The sequence below is a fragment of the Gigantopelta aegis genome, chromosome 9 (genome assembly GCF_016097555.1).
Source record: "Gigantopelta aegis isolate Gae_Host chromosome 9, Gae_host_genome, whole genome shotgun sequence".
NCBI classification, from domain to species: domain Eukaryota; kingdom Metazoa; phylum Mollusca; class Gastropoda; order Neomphalida; family Peltospiridae; genus Gigantopelta; species Gigantopelta aegis.
This window is the reverse complement of record NC_054707.1, coordinates 35,192,126-35,214,001: the sequence shown is the minus strand read 5'-3', so window position 1 is coordinate 35,214,001 and position 21,876 is coordinate 35,192,126. Positions and strand designations below refer to the sequence as shown.

The 21,876-nt window shown below is 36.1% G+C and overlaps 1 protein-coding gene across 3 annotated transcripts in view; it reads left to right on the top strand.

Annotated features, from left to right (window-relative positions):
- The first annotated feature begins 3,880 nt into the window (after positions 1 to 3,880).
- Positions 3,881 to 21,876, top strand: part of LOC121380638 (AP-2 complex subunit alpha-2-like) — a 56,021-nt gene continuing 38,025 nt past the window's right edge. For 2 of the 3 annotated variants that reach the window (XM_041509549.1, XM_041509547.1), the window contains exons 1-2: positions 3,881 to 3,990; positions 15,154 to 15,231. In XM_041509549.1, coding sequence (XP_041365483.1) covers positions 15,168 to 15,231 — 64 coding nt within the window. In that variant the 5' untranslated portion in view covers positions 3,881 to 3,990; positions 15,154 to 15,167. Of the gene's footprint in view, positions 3,991 to 15,150; positions 15,232 to 21,876 lie in introns of all 3 variants that reach the window. The other variant, XM_041509548.1, reaches the window with a different exon arrangement.

The window sequence follows — 21,876 nt, the reverse complement described above, 5'->3', positions numbered from 1 at the left end:
AGGGCCACTGCGCTCCAAATCTTAATTAAAACAAAACAATGCCCTGACACGCCTGTTTGAAAGTCAAATTACTGACTCCAACTCAGTTACTGTCATCTTCCGATGTCTATATGGTGAAGAAAAAAAAAAAAAAAAAAAAAAAAAAAAAAAAAAAAAAAAAAAGCCCCCCCCCCCCCCCCATTTAAGGAAAACAAAAATGTATTTAATACGTAATTTTAGTTCTCAAAAATTTTCTGTTAGTCAAAAACAAGTTACAATGGCTACAAACTCAGTTTGACAGTCCCTTTAACCGAAACTAAGGTTTAACCACAAGTTTGAACTATTGTTTTTGTTGATATAAGTTAACCATTGTGCGTACTGCTTAACTTAAACTTTTTTTTAAAATCACAAATCATTTTACTTAGGGTATCTACTATTTATAATAATAAAGCTAATTAAAATGTATTATTGTGATATTGTATTTACTACAGCTGCTCCGTATATTTATTGTGTGTGTGTGTGTGTGTGTGTGTGTGTGTCCATCGGCTATTTTGTGTGTTGTGTGTGTGTGGTGTGGTGTGGTATGGTGTGTAAGTGTATGTGTTCGTGTGTGTGTGTGTGTGTGTGTGTGTGTGTGTGGTGTATGTCCATGGGCTATTTCGTGTGTGGTGTGGTGCGATGTGTGGTGTGGTGTATAAGTAGTGTGTGTGTGTGTGTGGTGGCGTATTTGTGGGTATGTTCATGTGCTATTTCGTGTGTGTTATGTGTATACATGTGTGTGTGTGTGTGGTGCGACGTGGTGTGTGTGTGTGTGTGTGTGTGTGTGTGTGTGCGTGTGGTGTATGTCCATGGGCTATTTCGTGTGTGTTATGTGTATGTGTGGTGCGGTGCGTGTGTGTGTGTGTGTCAGGTCAGGTCAGGTCATAGGGCTTTACGTGCACATTCAGAGCAAGCTGTTGTAACGCACGCCTGTCCTGGGCACAAGAGCCGGCTCCTCCATCCAGGACAGGAAAGGTGGGGGGAGGGGGAGAGGAGGGACCGCCTGCACTGACAGGTGCAAGAGTGCACCAGCAGCCCGACCGTGGTCGGTAGCAGGCGGAGGCGGGGGTTGATGGTGCTATTAAATTTGGAATGGAGCAAAGTATATACTACTCAAAAGAATTTAAGGGTCAAAAATTTATAACCAAATAACTTTCAGAGTGTATTAGATTGATGATGTAAACTACACCAAAATTTTTATTTATTGTTCCATATTTACAAAAAAACACAAATAAACGTCACTGTATACAAGAAAGTCACATGACATGCTGTCAAAGTTGAAGGTTGTCAAACATGGATTTTACACATTAGAACATTCGTTTAATAGTGTGTGAATCCACCCCTGGCGCGAATACACTCGACACATCGTTGCCTCATGCTGTTGATCAGACGTCTGAAGAACTCTTGGGATATGGCCTGCCACTCTGCCATAAGAAGTTGACCCAGATCATGAAGGTTGGCCGGAGGGGCATGGTTATCCCGAACTCTCCTGCCTAATTCGTCCCAGGCGTTCTCTATTGGGGCCAAGTCAGGCGAATATGCTGGCCAATCCATCCTGGCGATACCTTGTTGTCTGAGAAAGTCCGTTACCACCCTGGCGCGGTGGGGTCTGGAATTGTCATCCTGCAGAACTGCCCCGCCGCCAATCTGCTGAAGGCCTGGGAGAACCAACAGCCGGATAATCTCATTCAGATAGCGGATTCCATTCAGATTGCTATCCACCACATAGAGGGGGGTCCTGTGGTAGATAGAGATGCCGCCCCACACCATGACGCTGCCACCACCGAACCGGTGACGTTGTCTAACGTTAACGTCAGCGAAGCGTTCCCCAGGACGTCTGTAGACACGAACCCGACCGTCGTTGAACTGGAGACTAAACCTGGACTCATCAGTGAACATCACTCGACCCCACTGAACACGTTGCCACCGCAGATAAAGCGTGCACCAGTGACGTCTTGCCGTTCTGTGACGTGGTAGGAGTGGTAGTCGAACAGCCTGGCGACGGCAGCGTAGATTATTGGCTCTCAGACGATTGCGTATGGTTTGATCAGACACTCGAGTTCCAGTCGCAGTCCGCAGATTGTCACGTAATCGGCGTGCAGTGGTTGTGCGTTGACGTAGAGCCATATTGGTGATGTAGTGGTCCTCTCTATTTGTAGTGCTTCGGGGTCTTCCCGAACGTGGACGATTTCGAACAGAATTCGGTGCTTGGTACCGTTGCCACAGTCGGCCAACGACACTCTGACTGACACCAAGTCTCAGAGCAACATTTCTTTGCGTATTGCCATCCTGAAGCCAAGCAATAGCCCTTCCTCGATCTTCGATAGACAGTTGAAGTCGTACCATTGTCGAATTTGGAGTGTGCACCGTACACGAACGCAAGCTCCAATTATACGGAAATTCAGCATTGGGAACATGGAATACACGTGCAAAGCGTGCAAATGAAGCGCTTTGTGAAAAAGCAAGTTATGGGCACTTAGCAGACCTTTCGCTTTCGCCCTAATTTACGTGCAAATGTAAGCATGTTTTCGCCATTAGAACTAGTCGACAGTGTCAATGACAGTGGATTTTAATTCATTTATGGGTTGCTTAGACCCACTTTCGTATATACTATGCCAAAGAGAAAAGGTGCGCAATTTGGGTTGAGGAAATTGGGCGCAATTTTGAACGGTCGGCCAAAAAGAAAGTTCCAGAGCTAATATAGGTTTTGACATTAGTGAATCGAGAGTAGCTCGTTAATTAGACTTCTATGATATTGTGGTGTCTCCCTAGGTTGCCCATATGGCCCTTAAAATGGGCCTGACCGCTTCTGGTCATGGCATGACAACCCAGAGGAGGCTCGTGCACTTGTGTACACACCGGTAGGCAAGACGCTGTTGTTCCGAGGTTTTTCCCGATCTTCTTGTTGCAGTCAACGACGTCTTCCTCTTCAGTGTCACCAAGTACCAAGTAGACCACCAGCAGCAAGTATTTGGGGGTGGGATAGGGTAGGCCGGTATTCTTTTGTGTGTGTGTGTGTGTGTGTGTGTGTGTGAGAGGTGCGCTGCGGTGTGGTGTATGTATGTATGTGTGTGTGTTTTGTGTGTTGTGTTGTGTGATGTAGTGTGTGTGGTGTGGTGTGTGTCGTGTGATGTGTGTGTGGTGTATGTGTGTTTGTGTGTGTGGTTTGGTGTGGTGTGTGTGCGTGCGTGCGTGCGTATGGTGTTATTAAATTCTCATTGATCACTTACTCATTTTTTATTTGTATCGTTATGGAGATATCTAAATTAAATTTTCATTACTTTCCATTTTCAAGTGTGTACAAACATAGTCAAATGAATAACATTTACATAATATTTTTTAATTTATCAATGTTTTATTCATAATCATAATTTCCGGTTACAATCAACAACTGAATAAAATTCTTTGAAAGTTGGATAAAGTTCACATATATGGGCCTACTATTTTAGTAGAATTGCTACCAAAAGTATTTTGCCTTGACAGTTGAGTATTTTTTCTTACAACATATTTGCCCTTCGAAACTTCCCCTCAGTAAAAAACGTTATATGATTATTTCTCATTGCAACCACTGTCCCATGATATGAAAGTCTATCTAGGTGTCCGTAATAATCAGCGTTTTTTTCTTTCGTTAAACTAAATGTTGGACATTAGTATTCAACTTGCAGTTTAATGTCCACAAAACATATGTTTAAAACAATAACTTTCTTTAGATTTTATGTGTACGCTTACATAGGTACAGTACTTGAGATGGTTTTTATAAGATCGGTGTACCACATGTGGTCCTTCACGGTCAATAAAATGTCCATGGTGGGAGTTCCCGATTACTTCTGCTGCCTCGTTTTCGAAAATTACCTCGTTCTGAACTAAGCATGTTAATGGCGGCCATTTGTAGACTGTGATACACCTACTATCCTGCCAAAGTCACAAAATAGGTTCCATTACATAAGACAATTGCAAGAGGATTAGCAGACGGTCAGTAAAACACATTATGTGCAAACTAGGTATAGCGCGAAACAAGTGACGTAGATTGCAGGTATAAACGGAACCGGTGTCTCGCTTGAAATTTGATGATGTTGATAGGGGGGCGAGGCTTACGGTTTACGAATATCGTGCAATTAGTGATTTCTTTTTTTCTGGTTTGTTCTCACAAAAAATTAACATTTCATGGCATCATCCGTAATATGTGATTAACTTTCGCTTGTTACCAAATGCTCCTTGTTCAGTGGTGTTTGATGTATGGTAAGTGTAACCCGGAACTCTGTATTATCGTGGTATGATGGGTCAAACAAATTATAGTAATTTCGTAATTATATAGTTCGTACTATTATATTTGAAAGTAATTCCAGATGGATATATAAATAATATACAGGTACCTAAAAGGCTATGTGTATTGTTGACATTTGATCTAAAAACATTAATTTATGAGTCTTAAAATGCAGTGGACAATATTTTAAAAATCTTAGCCATAACTATTAACTGGAACCTGGTTCACAAATTATCAGAAAGAGTTCCACCTGGATTCGAACTCAAAGCCGTGAGTACTTGGGAACATTGTGTGCAGCATCCCATTAAACAGTAGTTCTCAAGGCTCACCCTGGATCAAAAATACCTGTAGCCAAAATATTAGCCAAAGGGAATTTTTATTAGCCATATTGAAAATGCTTTAGCCAAATTTGTTTTACTAGCATGAACCAATGATTTTTTAAAATTTCAAATAGGAAACTCTTTGTTTGCATACATAATAGTATGGGTTTTAGAAGATGAATGCTTTTTGTTTTAATGAAAATGAGTGAAAAATTAATTTTTAACTAATTTTTGTATACGACCGGTTGATGGACCTTTAAATTTTTTTTTTCATTTTCTGTCCAAAAACCTGTATAATAAATATAATGAATGTAACAGGGCAATCATCCAAATAACTGGTGATTATTTTGTTTTTTACATGTAATATGACCTCTAATCTGATTGAAAATGGAAACAAATAATATAAAGCAGAATTAAAATGGTTTTAAGTATCGTTTTACAACGATATATGCAAGCAAAAAGTCACAATTTTCAGCGAAACAGACTACTTACGTCTATATCTTTGGTTCCTCCATGTTGATGTTAGTGCATTATGATTATAGAATGCATGTGAAAAATGAACTGGTATGTATGTACATGTAGTTGTGGGCACGTAACTCCGCAAAAACTCCTGTACTGTGTCTGCTATGGATATTACGGGAGTTTTGGCACAGTAACGTGTCCACAACTAGGGTCAGTAATGAGAATAGTCATGTTCATATTCACCCACCAATGTCTGAAAATTATTTTTTGTTTTTTGTTTTCATGAAATACTTTTGCTGGTGACGTGGTGTCTTTTGTGGGACCCCTGAAGCCAGTAATAAATAGATAGACCAATCAAAATCTATCAAATATTTCCTTCAGAGACAGAGATCAGTCAGAGATCTCACAAAATACACCATCAGGAATCACCAAACAAAATACTGAACTGACTTGGTAGGACTGTGATTTGGAATAATCTTTGTAAAGTTTGTTGGACGTGTCCGATGCCGATGGAGTAGAGCCGGAGTGGATGTATCATTGTCAACATGGACATGGAAAACATGCATTACAATATTCTGAATGGGTTGGGGAAGTTGACATGATGTTTGTACCTTGATTATAACGTCTCAATAATATATTTTTTTAAATAGTATGAAAAGGGTGCGAAGTGGTATGAGGAGGAAGTTACAAAATAAATGTTTCAACATTTGCAACAGTTTCTACTCAATAATAGAGGTCTATACATATACGAAGTATTGATTATATGATATATGTCCCCAAATTACTTGTAATAATCCATGTAGAATTGCTTGCATTGTCAAGGAATACATGTTTAAAAGTTTGTAAATACTGATCGGAGATGGGCGCCGCCATCTTGGATTTCGATCGGAAATTTCCGTTGATTTCCGTGAGCGCTCGGAAATAGTCACATTGTTAAACTTCCAAAATCAACAATTTTACGCCCATTTTTTGTATTTTTTCTGATTTACACTAATAAAGGTATGGATGGTTTTTCATATTACCAAACCACGATGTAGAACACCTCTCCTAACTACATTTTTACCTGAAGCAAACTTTTCACACTGAATTATTTTTAGGCAAATGCGTGCATAATTAGTGAAAATAGAATGTTCTAGCAGATTAATGTATTAACTTTTCTCATTGGCTATGTTTCCCGTGTCAGAACCTATCAGAAAAGAGCTTTCAGACGGAGTTTGTACCCATTAAATGAGACAAATCTGGAGCCAGTTTTTGCGCAGACGCAATTCATGCTGTCACGAGTTATCGTTCCTGTTGGTTCATGCTAGTTTTACGCAGAACTGTATAGAGTATTTATATATGAATATAAAAATTTATCTTTTTCAGCTAATTGTGTACAAACTGGAATAAATTGGAATAATAAAACCTCAATGGGGGGTAGGGGCAGTTAATATATTACTTCGATTTTTCAGCGTGGGTGGGGTGGGAATGGGGTTATGCAATATTTTCAGAGTTTGAAGCTAGTACCCTACACCCACCCCCACTTCTAAGGCGTATGACATTAAATTAACAAACATACAGAAATACGGGGGTGGGTGGATGTTTATGGAGGGTGGTGTTGGGTTTTTTTCCCCAAATAAAAGTTTGAGAGCTTTTTTTTTATTATTCTTTTATTTTATTTTATAGAGCTCATTATTTCTTTAAATAGCAATCTTTATATTAGTTTAAATTGCTTTTTTTTATTTTTTTATTATAAAGTGACCCATCAATTCCTCACCCCAAACAATTTCATAATTTGTGCCATGTTGTTGCTGTTGATTTCAGCGTCGTGTTAAATGCTTGTTGTGATTTATGCTTACAAAATACCATGGCTAAGAATGCCGACTTCACAGTATACTCCATTTATTAAAAAAAAAACCCAACCTTTAATAAAATTAAAATTTACGGTCTTTTTAAAATCCAGCTAACTTATTAAATGTCACCTCACAGTCTTACAAATTTATATCTAAAATTATCTAACAAATATGATTATTGTAAACTAATTTTATTCAGTGTACATTTAACTGCAATTTGTACAATTTAAATACTGCCAGGGCACAATACTGCGAGTGAAACACTCGCCTATGCGAGTGAAATTCTGTTATGGCGATTTAAATTTGCAAAACACTAGCCTTTTGGCGAGTAGATTATTTTTTCAGAATGAAGCTGTCACTGGAACATTTATTTCACTAATCAGTCAGACGACACATATACTAATGATCGGAACTGTAAACATACACTTCCGCATTTTGCCCTGTTTGCTGATATCACACTCGGAACTCTCCGGCCGACTTGACGATCGAGGTGTTCGGAAAGCCTCGTGACACATCAGGGTTTTCCGATTGTAAATGAGTTTTCACAAAGCATTGGACCAATTGCTTCGCAGCCAATTTGCTTGCACCTAAAGTTAAGCTAAATGTTACATGGTGGGAATATGCTAAATAAATTTTTAAAAAACGTTTGAGAAAGTTGTTGGTAACGATAGCATATCGTGAACAAAAATAAATAAATAAATAAAATACGTCCTAGTTTCGGTAACTGTAGCCGTCGGTATACTTGTCGGAATCGCGTAACCCAATTAAAAAACGGTTTACAAAGGAAAGTAAAACAAAATAGGGCCTAATTGATGATTTGTTTCTGGATTCTTGGAAACGGATTTTTTAGGAGTTAGTTGCCTGGCGAGTAACAATCTCTAGTTGGCTAGTATTGTTTTTTCATTCACTAGCCAGTTGGTGAGTAAATATAAAGTGCTACTTTGCGCCCTGACTGCATTTTCATTTCCAGCGATCTGCATGCGTGCTATCGACCATGGGTACGAAATTAACAAAGACAAAGGAATAAACAAAAACTGCAGTTAGGTATTCATTGATTCGAACAACTAGTTTTTCTACAAATTTACATCAAGATTTACTTTTACGTAATCGTATTGTTTAATGTCCGCAACGATGTCTCTTGACACGAGGGTGTCGGCTGACTCTGAAGCGTGATGTATATTCGCACCGAGAGCTGTCCTCAGTTCAGCCAACGAACGTTCTTCCTAACGTTTGCGAACTATTTGATTGGTGATCGTCGTGTCCATTTGGTTTAACGTGAAGCACACAAACCAGTCTAGCGAACGTTTTGTTTTCGTTCGGTCTGGCTGAACTCAGCCCTTAAGACGGCCTACATGTCTTTCGGCCCTGAACTGGCTTGTGTATTCAAATTGACACGCATTGTCTGTCTGTTTTTATTACTTTGGTTCAAAGATTTTACAAAATAAAAATAACAAGTTACAGATCTTCCAGACATTGCTGTCATACATGTTGAATGCATGCCGTTAAAATTAATAACTGTGATTATTAACATAAGCAAACATTATAAGGCCTACGCTGTATTCTGCCCGACATTGTTTCTCGTTACTGGTCGCGAGATGGCTATTACGCTAATTGAATATTTGGTAGTATTATTATGTTTGAGGTGTCGGATAGATTATGTAACTGTTTGTTCACATCAGAAGACAGAAAATGGCTTAGCCAAAATTTTAGCCACTTGCAAATTTTATTAGCCATTTTTTGTAAAAATTAGCCAATGACTAATTTGGCTACCGACAGCGCGAGCCGAGTTCTAAGTTGCTAATAAATTATCAGTTGACTAGAAATATCGCTAATCAAGATTTTGAAAACAAAATGTTCCCTGGTACTGTAGCTGAGCATTCCGACCACACAACCACACAATGGATCATCAATACTTATATATATATAGCTCATAGGGGTGTATTCACAGTATTGTTATGCATTGAACTGAACATGTATAGAATAAAATGAAATAATTCCATATCTCTTTTTCTATGCTATATTTTCGCCAATATCAATACCACCAATGAAAGCACCCCTGTGGAGAAAGTTTTACACAAAATATCCAAAATGTCTAGCTTAGCATAGTGCAGGCAAAATATAGCGATATTGGATTAATTACAAAGTATGAACATTATGTTGGTTTGCTTGAAGAATATTATTTAAAGGTAGAGTAAACTCAAACAAGAAATTTATGTGTTGGAAAGATGCATACCCGGACCACCAACACATACTGACACTTTAACAAATGAAAAACGCGTAATTGTAGAGTTAATAAAAAAAACATGATTATTCCTGCTAACTGGGGGCAGCCATTTTGTTTCGTTTTTGTGACGACCGGTGGTATAGCTTGGGGTGAAGTGACGTCAGCTCCGTCCATCTTCAGCTATATACAGTGTAAACAAACGCTCTGATTTACAAGGCGCTTCACTTTCATCAACCTGACTTGTAAACAACATAAATGACTTGATAGTATAATAAAGTATTTAACTAAATATATTTCAGTTTGCATCAATAGAACGAAATGGAGTTATAGTATTTTTATTTTTTTTTTAAATCTAAAAAAAAGCAGCATATTATTAGGCCTATTTGTATGCTACGTTCGAGCAAAAACAACCACTCACGATACCCAAGTAATAATTTTATTTTATTTGGGACTACGTAATTGGTCAGTTTTGTGATTTTAGATGGGGAAAGTACTTAATCAAGGGTTTTACAGAATTACTTACAGATAAAGCAGATGGCTGATTGATTACAATTAGAGGGGAGTCCGCACGGTTAACACACAATACCCTGTGATCTTAATAAAAGAGGTACGTCTTTTTAGTGTGTCTAGACACAGTGTCTGGGGACCGTCTAAATATACACCTGCCAATCAAGAACCACAGGTACAGGCCACGGAAAGAAAAGACCAATTAACTAAGAAAACCGATTATTATTTCAGTACATGTGTTAATTTATGTACAAACCATAATACATTTATTTCAACACTTTGACAATGGTGGTTTATTTTGTATTAAACATAAATATATAATTGTTACTGGCTTACTGGGATGACTATTATTACAGAATATTGCGATGCATCCGCAAAAAAATCAGGTATCTTTTGTTTCTTCATTTCGAAGACTAATTCCTGACGTGACACGTTAGGTATTACATAACCACGGGGCGTATTCACTGGGATGATACAAAATGGCTGCACCCGTTATATATAATAGCTGTCACATTTAATCGTTTTATTAATTAACTATACGATTATACTTGTTGATAATAAGCAATAATGTGTATTATATATTGTTGAATATGCATACCAGGTCAAATGCCTTGATTGTCCCTTCCTTTAAATGGTATTGTTTAATGTTCTGATTATTGGATTAATTTTTGACAAAAAACATGTTACGGGGGTACATGGTTTAAGATTTTATTGACATATTTTCACTTTAAAATTTTAATTAAATATTATAATTATGTTGATATATGTGAAATGTTAAGCCTTATTTTGGTAGGGTTTTCTCATTTTAACGAACATTCAGAGTAGTTAAATCTGTTTAAAATTATGCAAAAAATTTATAAACTTGCTGTTACAGTGTTCTCGATAGGTGAAAGTAAAAAGATTGCAGCTGTACGACAGAATGACAGTTCTGTTCATGTGACATATTTGACACCAAATAAGTGGGGGTTTTTCAGTTGGAGATTGCTGAAACGATAACCATAAAATGTTGTCATTGCTCAAATAAAATATTTAAATAACTTTTTTTGTGTGTATCAAACATACAATTAGATACTGGTATGAGACACAATTGATAGAGGCTATTGAAAATATTGTTAAATTACGTTACTGTAACTCTTGTAAGCTACTGAAGTTTTTCGTCAGTAGCTTACACAGTGGCTTGTTTTCTTTTGATATCCAGTGTGCAGACTGATCAGTTTTATTCAGTGTGAAAAAGTGTGCATTTTGAAATAGCGGAACTGGGTGCTACAGAGTATGTTAGGATGCGTGGAAATAAAGGGGAGGGGGGGCGGCAAAGCACGAACGTGGTTTGGCAAAACGCAAAAGCGGGGTGACCCGCCCGACTTAAATGAAGCTGAGCAGCGAGAACTGGGTTATTTACAAGCCTTTGTGACCAGATGTCTAGTATTTATGGCCATTATTTCCAATCACTATGCTTTACTGAACACAATCTTTTTTGGAAACCAACTATGATTAATGTCCCAATATTTCCTGATTTTCATTTGTTGGTAAAACAGTCAAATTGGCTTTCACAATAAGGTATCAATTCCATAACTTGATTGAAACATTCTGCCATTGTTGTCATCTGAAAATAATCGCTGGAAACCATCTTTTCAACTAAAAAGTCCCAGGTATTTCTCACGAAAAACTAAAAGTAAAGCAGCCATTTTTAGTATCTTTTTTTTACCCCCCTTCAAACTACTGCATGCAACACAGGGAACATTAAACAGTAATCCAGGGCTCAAACGTAAGAATTTATCACCCACTGGAATTTTTTGTCTTAATTGCCATTGGTGAAAGGACCCACTAACAGCAATTTTAAGTCGGTTGACAGTTATTTTTTTTAAACTGACTTTTGCAGCCAATAAACTTGACTGAAAGTTTATTTTACTTTATGTACATGTAGTCTTATTTCTTCAGTTTATGTCAATAAACTTCAATAAACAAGAATTATTATAAATGGAATCATGGACTAGTAGCATTTTAAAATTTAAAAAATTGGAAAAGCAAAGCAAAAACCCCACAAATAATAATAATAAAAATGGAAAGCTTGGTTACTGTATATCGTTGTGTGTTGGTCCTACCCCATATTTTGCCCTTTGATATCTGGTACAAAAAAGGTGGTACGATGTACAAGCTGACTCATCTTTTATGTAGTTGAACCAGAAATAGGCTTTTGGCGGTCTGACATTCACGGACATTTGTTTTGGTGAACCGATAAAAATTTTAATAACCTTTTTGCAATATCTGAAAAGTAATAAAGATTTTAATGATCCCCTAATGTGTGATAACATTTGTCTGTTCTTAAACTTCTTTTTATTAGAGCTATCTTTTTTTAATGAATCGATCCCATTGATAATATGGTATCACTAGCTAGCTAATAAAAGTAGTTCTCGTTTTTGTAAAGGCGGTGTACATATTATTTATCAGAGGCAATATCCCTAACAAAATTAAAAGTTTCTAATATTATATTAAACAAATGACGCTAAGAAAAATCACCAGTTACGACCAATTAAACCTGCAATTGAGGACAAAATATCAGACAAGAGTCAGGAGACACAAAAGACAGAATGACCATTCTGATTACATGACAAATTTGGTGCCAAATAAGTGTTCTTTCAGTCAGAGATTCCCAAAACGATAAAAAATTAAATGTTTTATTGTTCATTGTGTGTTTCTAATATACAAATGGATACTGGTATGGGACATAATAGATACTGTTAAAAATACTGTTAAATTACATAACAGTAATGTTGCGTTTCCGTACACACCACAGCTTGTTTCCTTCGATGTCCAGTGTGCAGACTAATATGTTTTTCAGTGTTTTTCATTTTAAAATAGTGGAGCAGAGGGGTGCAGAAAAATAAAGGGTGCTACCGAACATGAAAGGGGGCGGAAGAAGGGCGGCAAAACTTGGAATACGACAATACAAGGTGTGCGCCTGACTCGTTCCATCGAGTGGTACTAACTAAACACCCATTAACTCCAACCAGGACCCAAATGCCTGTGTTAAATACAGGCAGATAATATTCATACAGGTTTATACGTTTTTCCGTCCGTGAGGAGTACCGGTATTACCGATGGCAGTAATTTTTATCCGGCGGCACAAAAATGCCATCGATGATGCCCCTGACAGATTGCAGTTTTTATCTCATCATCGCTGTTCAGTTATAATCAGTTTGCTCTAACGAAAAATCAACTTTTGATTATACAGTTGGTTAGAATTAAATATGAATTCATGAAGGATTTGAATTATTAGAACCATGCACCTGTTGTTGTGTTAACTGGGATAGACCCTTCAAATAACACATTTTACCTTTTAATACCTATTCAGTATCTGGTGGGTTTATTTATATATGAAAACAAACACAACCTCAGCATACATATACCATTATAACACTTCCATCACTAAACTGTTAACAATTACAGTTTTCGTGACAGTTGATTATAGATTTTTATTATGAAATCATCACAACAGTACTTAGAGCCCAGCAGATCAATATTAGTTTAAAATAAGGGCTTCTGGATTATGGTAGCCCCACTCCCATGTCTAGTGATATTCCGTGCTGGACTAGTAAATAACTGCTATTGCCATGCCTGATGGCTAGTGAAATGTTTTTGGTCAAATGTTGCAGTTAAATCTATTTTGTAAATATGAATATCCTGACCCCACCCCAATGTTAGTGTTTTTAAGCTCTATCTCCCTCTTTAGGTGACATATCTGATTATTACTATTATTTAGTAAAATTGTATTAACTTAAAGTAAAGTAGGGCTAGTGAATTTTTAATTGTGGCTAGTACATTTAAACTGATTATACAGGTGACTGCAGGTTAGCAGAAATCTATTACTGCAGGTAGCTACATTCACATCTAATTGTAAGAAGGAAAATCACTACTTGTTGCTTATTAATTAATATGATTAAAAAAAAAATTCTAGTAGCCCTGTTAAAATTGATCAATAGCTGATTATACAGGTGACTGCAGGTTAGCAGAAATCTATTACTGCAGGTAGCTACATTCACATCTAATTGTAAGAAGGAAAATCTAATTGTAAGAAGGAAAATCACTACTTGTTGCTTATTAATTAATATAAATAAAAAAAATTAACTTTCGACTTTATTTTTTTAAAGGCATACTGTCACGGATTTAAGGACCTTATTTCTCTAAAAAATGGATAATAACTAAAACTTAAATTAATTGTTGGAAACCAAATCTAGCTATTGCATCGCCTTAACTGAACCACGATGGAGTGAAATCCATGTCAACCCTCTCGGCAATTTTAGTTTTTGAATTATGGACCATTGCCATAATTCAGTTATTTTTACAAAATGTCATTAATAAATGGAGTTTGGTGGTTATGAAGATGGTTGAATAAAGTACATTTAGGGACAAATCAAATTATTTTTGTTCAGGTAATACTTTGTTAGACCATTAAAAAATACAGTGGTCTGTGACAATATGCCTTTAAATAGGCTGAAAGAAATTCTTCAGTGCTTGTCAATGTGGACTTTTGATAAAATTACTTTACTTTACTTTAGTTCATTTAAGAATTGACTACAGTTATTTTTTCGGTTCATACTTGCATGAACCAAAAAATAATTGCAGTCAATTCTTATAATTAAATTTATATGCATATTTTAATAATACATAACTGAATTTATTTTGTTTACCTTTAAATATGCCTGTAGTATTGTTTGTTTAAACTTCATTGATACTTATGTCGCATAAAAATGCAAACATTCATTTACTTTTATTTGAATCAGATGATTTTTTAATTGACATCATTTGGTAAATGACGTAATTTTGATAAGCAGCGCCATTTCCTCTAGCTGCTGTTGTGTGCATTTTTACGGATCATTTAGTTATATAGGAAGGAATTGTCCAATTCGTGTTTAGTTTGTTTTGAATGTGAATGAAGGGAACGTGTCTAACATTTATGCTGTCGGGGGAACCGTTTAATTTTTGCCAACAGCTGTAGAACAATGCTTACAAGTAAGTTACAGGTGTGAAGTTTCCTACATTTCTTTGGACACCGACCGAGTCTCGTGTCATTATTAGCAAAGTGGGTTTTTTTTTAATCAATGCATATTATACATGTGTACTCTGCTATAGCATTTTCCATTAATTTATTGTATACATTTTTTAAATTGCTTTTGTATCTTTCACATGTGTTTTCTTCAAAATATCTAAATATGGTTGCCTGAATAATCCGGCTTGTTGCACAAAAGTAGTGCGAGTCGGTGGAGGGGTGGGGTGGGGTGGGGGTAGTAGGCGTGCCTTAAATGTTTTCGGTTCATTGAAATATGAGTGAAAAAAGGTAACCAATCGGATTGCCGTAAAGTGTATAGATGCAAAAAAAAAAAAAAAAAAAATTGAAATTATTTATTGAACACTTAAAAGGAAAATGTATAGTTTTCTGGGCCAAAATATAGAATTAATATATAGATTCACAAGGAATTCCTCTAAATGTGAAGCCTAACATAATGTATGTTTTGTTTGTCCCAGCAGGTTAGTGAGACACGATGCCTGCAGTCAAAGGAGATGGCATGAGAGGCCTTGCCGTTTTCATATCGGACATTCGAAACTGTAAGTATTCAACAAAAATGACATTTTGTATGATTTTAGGAAGCCATTACCCTGTGTTTTGTTGGTTATTCAACCATGTTGTCCAAACTTTTCTCAGGCTTTCTGCCAGAAAATAAATGCGGGTACATAATAAAAGTAAAACATCCCAGTCACTGAATTTGGGATTTATTTTTCAAGATTCTGCTAGAATTGTGAAAATGGTAGATATTTTAGAATTCAGTCTCTTAATCTTCCTGCCCAAAATCTGGCATTTGCAGAAGCATGGAATCGTATTCAATTTGCAGCCTACACCTATTACTAATATTAGGTGATAATAAATTTGAAATGTTTTGAAATTCGACACTGCATTTCATCTTGCTCACACGAAGGTACCTGTGCAGCTACTGTAAGATTAATTTAGTTTAAAACCCATTCTGCCTGTCACAAGAGCATGTACCATGTATTACGAACCGTCACGAGATAATCAATCGTGTTCTCATTACTATGAATAGCATTTTACAGAATTTCTAATTTTCAATGAATCCAAACTGATGTTAATAAAATTTTGTTAAATTATATCGAGGTTTTAAAATGTTTGACAGATATCATCTACATTATATTATATATTATACTTGTTTACGCCTACATTGAAATTGGTTAAATATTTACAAAAACATTCTTCACCAAAAGAGCCAAAAAAACGATGTTGACACGGGTTGATTTTTATGGGTCTGTTGGCGATATCCAAAGACAGCCTGGATCCATGCATTCACAGATGGCTCAGAGGAGAATGCTATACGAAAAGGTGAAAGTGGACCATACATCAGTAATCCAGATGGCTCCTCGGCCTCCCTCTCCATTCCAATTGGTGAGCTAAGCTCGAACTACAGAGCAGAATTGCAAGACCTGATTGTCGCGACAGAGCTTTGATAGAGAAAGGAAAGAAACAGACTACAGTGCTTCTAACAGACTCCTTGTGAGCTCTCCAGTCACTTTCATCAGACCCTCAGAACTTCTGATTAGACAACTGCAAGAAAAACTGCTTTTAATCAAAACTGCAAGGTGATCCCTGCACATGAAGGAGTTGCAGGCAATGAAAAGGCTGACCAACTGGCCAAAGCAGGCAGCTGCCTCCCACAACCCAACTCTTCCATATCATACAGTGAAGCCAATACCAATCCTAAAGTGAAAATTCAAATGTGATTGCAAGACGAGGAATGGTGGATACAGCCCTGACTGTAACAGCATTAACCAACTAGACAGAAAAGAACAAACTTTAATCTTCCGTCTTCGCACTGGACATTGTGACCTAAAGAAGAACCTAAAAAGATAGGACTTGCAGAGGTGGCCCAATGTGAATGTGGTGCTGAAGAGCAAACACCAGAACATGTTCTACAAACCTGCTCGCACATAGAAGAAATTTGACAGAAAGTTTGGACGGAAGACAAACCCCACAACACTAAACTCTGGGGACCTGTCGACGACCTCCGGAAGACGGCAAACTTTATCGCCACATCCGGATTACTGATATGACGGCCATAAAAAGATTGAACGCAGAAGAATGGGTTGGTCGGGTTAGGAAAAGCAAAGCTAATTTTTAGTTTCACCTGGTAGCTTTTTAAGTTAGTCCTAGCACACAAAAAGTATATTTTCGTATTTATGATAGGAGAAAAGCTACGAAAATCGCTTATCCTGAGATTCTCGTTTGAATATTGTTGCCCATTAACCTTTTCATTTGTATCTGAACTATGAACAAAATCTAAAAACCACACGAACAACATATTGGTTGTCTGAAAAATTCAAATTTTATGCCATGTTATCAATGTTGATAAATCTCTTAGGGTTTGTTCTGTTGCAGGGGATAAACTAATTTTTAGGGAAATCGTTAAAATCACTCTGGCTACTTGCATCCATGACATATCTCATTTTAGCAAGGTTGTTGATTATGGCTAGATAGCCAAATGACAGATTTCTGATTAGTTATCTAATAATAATCTCTCATCATCACCTATTATGTATGACCACCAAGTGCATTAATCATCGTAATCAAAATAACGTTGTTTGACAACATTGTCATGTACATGTGGTTTGGTTTGGTTTGGTTTTAAATAGTATTTTAGGCTACCCATTATTCAGTGTTGGAAAAAATTAATTAAAACCATTTGTCTCAATTTTAAATGAAATATTTGTCATTTTAAGTTGTAAGCATTTTAGTTATTACTAGTAAGCATATCTCAGGTTGTTAGCATCATCATGTAAGTTGTAGACTGAAACTTGTGTTTCTTGGTGTTTTCTGTTTCTTTGTTAATACTTTATGTAGAACAGCAGGGTTTCTGCTAGAGGGTAAAACAGGTACGGCCAACTGGCTAGGAAATAAATAAAAAACCCACTAGCCAACTCAGAACCGTACTCTGCAATATATGGTGTCTACGTATATATATATATATATATATATATATATATATATATATATATATATGGACATGTTTTTAATTTTAAAATTAAAGCACTTTTTACCCTAACCTACTGATGTTTTATATTACAAAAGAGTGCTTTTAAGATGCAATCACCAGAAGTGAAAAAAAAAATTCAATGTTTAATATAGTGTGTTATTAACATTTTGTTCCATAAACACAACAGTTTCTTCAGTAGAAAATTAAAAATGTAATGGTCTACAAGACGTGTTGCTTCATGGTTATGGCACACTGTGAACGGATGTTGTCACATTTACATTTGTTAGATCCACCAACAAAGTCGATAGTTACAGTACCTGCTAAAGAGATATCCACTTCATGACAGTATCTTTTGGTTGTTTTCGTTTTGACCTTGGTTTACAAAAATGGGTCAGTCTTCTTTTGACTTCAGTCCAGGTTAGTCTTGATAGGCCAGTATTTTTCAAGGAACATTTTGCTTTCAAAATATTTATTAGCAATATTTCTAGTCAAATGAAAATTGATTAGCAACTACTGTTTAATGTTTTAAAATTGTGTAGTGATCTATGAAACTTTAATGTTTTCCTTAGCTTGTTTTAGCATGGTGCAGCACCATGCCTCACTAGTCTAGCACCATCTTGCTTTAATCAGCACCATGCTGCCCTGAGATTAAACAAGTCTTTTTCACTAATTCTAAAATTGCCTTTATAAAACACCCAAAAAGCTATTATTAATTTATAAAATATGCCTTTTATATCTTTTGCCAATTCATTTATTAAAGCAAGCACATAAATTACATTAATGTTTATTTCAATTAATTTTTGTGTATTTTTAATGAAAAACAAATGCCCTGAAAATGGTGAAAATGCCCCAAAAGTGTTTGGTCTACCATGCCTTGCCAAATTTTTAGTGAAATCACTAAACTTGCATAGCGAATCACAACACAACACAGATCTTTGCTATACAGTGAAACCTGTCTAAACCGGATCACGTCGGGGACCTAATATTTATCTGATTTAGACAGGATCCGCTGTTTAGAGGATCGCTTTTTCGAATTTAGAACATTTGAGATTATGAAACGTGGCCGGTTTTGACAGGATTCCGGTTTGTTCAGAGTCCGGTTTAAACAGGTTTCGCTGTATTTCGATTCTTTGAAGCCAGTTTAGACTAAAGTTGGTACATCCAAGTTCGTGGTATGTACTGTCATGTCTGTGGGAAATTGCATATACAAGATCCCATGCTGCCTTAGCATTAGGAATAGCCTATGTGGTGGTAGCTGATTTCTACTCTTTCTTTTTCTCTGGACCATATGTTAGACACCAAATACATGTAGCCATGGTTTTAAAATGTGCTGAGGTGTTAAACAAATAGTCCCTTCTTCCCATTGTGCATGAAAGACACCTTGCTGTTAATACTGATATTAAGTGGCCTTTGTGGGTTTTCTCATGCTGTCACATGCCAGTAACGTCTGGGTAGGCATACAAGTTAAATGCCCACGACAGTGTGCTTGAACCATAGAATGGGTATAGGAATGAAATGGTCCCATGTTAGAAGCAGGATTCTCTACCTGTCCAATTGCATGTAATTGTACGAGTACAGGGTATGTGCCAGGTGGAGTGATTCAGCCGTGCAAAAATGAAATATAACCCACTAGTCCGTCCGTCAGAAGTTTCACTCGCATTTGACTAAAGTAGTGTCGGAAATAGAATAAAAATGATTTTTGTCAATTATTTCTTTCATATTAAACTGACAAGTAAATATTTTGTAAATACCTATTTAATGATACTCTACCTAATTTAGCATTTACTTGTTTGGGCTCTCATTGATGTACCAGGTGGTGTTTACTCTTGAAATTAAAATTAAAATGTCAGTAAACAGGAAATTTGTGATCTTTATTGGAACAGACTATAACACATTTTGATCCATATGTGTCGTATTTCATTACCCGTAAACAAACTTAATTTAAAACTGCAAGTTAACTGATTATTTTGAATTGCAGCATAAATTTTTAATTATGACCAGCATATTTAGTGAATATAAATTCAATATAAGTACAGCAGAAATTTCAAATTTATACAATCGTGCAACCACTTAAAGGTGCTATATCAGAAGTTATATGTGAGCATCTGTTTGCGATAAAGATTCTCCAATAAAAATGTATTTTCTACTAGTAGATAAAATCATTTCCTATAATCATTTATGGACATATAGTTAAAAGTGTAGTCTTTAAATGTTAAAGCAAAATTTAATAAAAGCATTATTTGCAATAGCTGTCATTATGAAACTTTGAGATAGCACCTTTAATACCGGTATAATAGATCACAAACACAAAATGGTTCTTGACAGTTTTGCTCAAAAGTTACTTATAAATGTCTACAAATAATTAGTTTTGTAGAGGAATAGGGGTAAACCATCATCAGAAACGGTCCTTCACATATAGTAACAGCAATGACATTGACATATGTTGACCGAAATTTGTTACAGTCCGTTCCAATAAAGTGCACAAATCACCTGTTTACTGACATCTTTCTTTTAATGTCAAGAGTAAACACCACCTTGTACATCATTGAGAGCCAAAACAAGTAAATGCTAAATTAGGTAGACTATAATTAAATAGATATTTACAAAATATTTACTTATCTGTTTAACCTTTAGACTACTGGATTAATTTTTAACAAAAACCTCGTTGAGTGGGTACAAGTTTATAATTTTTACTCACATATATTCACTTAAATGTTTCATAAATACATGAAATAAAGTTCATATATGAATCGGTAAGTATTATTTTCGTGTCTTTTTTTGTAATTTTTATTATTTTAGATCGGCTAATGGTGATTAAAATTAGGCAAAAAATCGAAAAAGTTGCGTTTACTTACGGGCATTTGTGGCCAGCTGTCCAGTATTTATGTCCATTATTCCCGATAACAGTGGTTTTTTGACCAGATTTTTTTTTTAAACCTGAACTACGATTCATATTGCAATATTTGGTAATTTTCGTTGTTGGTAAAACGATCAAATTTATTATCAAATTAGCTGTTACAATCAGCTATCGATCCCTGAAAATTACCGCGACGTGCCGCCATTGTTGTCAAGCGAAAATACTTGCCGAAAACCACTTTTTGAACTCAAAATTTCAAGGTATTTTCAATTGAAAAAATCAAAACAAAAACCACCATTTTGAAAAAAATTCTTTTTTCTTTAATTATATTTCCGTTTCCGGTGAGTGTCGTGTGCAAAACGGCGGGAAATATGAATTGGGGAATGCACTGTATACAGTGTACAGTATATCGACTGACGTGACGTCGGGCGAGATATCTCGCCTGCAGTAGTCAGAAGGTTAATATGTAAGAAATAATCGACGAGAATCTTTTTTATTCTATTTCCGACAGCACTATAGTACTTTCGGCAGCCCTATAATTGATTCATGACCTTTTGAATTGTATTAAAGAAAAGACAGTGGTATGTCTTATGCTGTTTGAATGTGCATTCTGTCGTTACAAATAAAGAAGAAAAAAATGTAGTTTGCATGTACAGTACATGAACAAATATGTTTGTCAGCAACGAGTGTCTTCCCAAAACGTCATGATGCATAGTGAAACCCAAGTCTCTACACTGGTTTTAAGGGATATCTGGTTTAGATATGTTATAGTCTGTACTAATATTTAACGAGGGACCTTGAAAAATGACTGGTTTTGATGTAATTCCAGTTTACAGAGGGTCCCGTGTTGAAGACTTTCTGTATATTTTGACACCATATCTTTGGATTATACAGTGTGCTGGGGAGCTTTGAAACCAATACATTACTTTCCTTTTTAATTAATTTCTTGTTCCAGCCAGTGCACCACAACTGGTATATAAAATGTCGTGGTATGTGCGATCCTGTCTGTGGGATGGGGCATATAAAAGATCCCTTGCTGCTAATTGAAAAGAGTAGCTCATGAAGTGGCAACAGCAGGTTTCCTTTCTTAATATCTGCGTGGTCCTTAACCATATGTGGGATGCCATATAACCGTAAATAAAATGTGTTGAGTGCATCATTGAATGAAACATTTCCTTCCTTTTAAATTAATTTAATATTTGTTTTTATTCAGGTTTGTGACTACTAGGCAAATGACCAGTTGCAAAACTGTAATGAATCATTATCAAGCATTGATTAAGTGTTGACTGACTATTAATGGGTTTTCGTCTGTAAACATCGACATTATTTGTCAGCTTGATTGACTGCTACGTATAG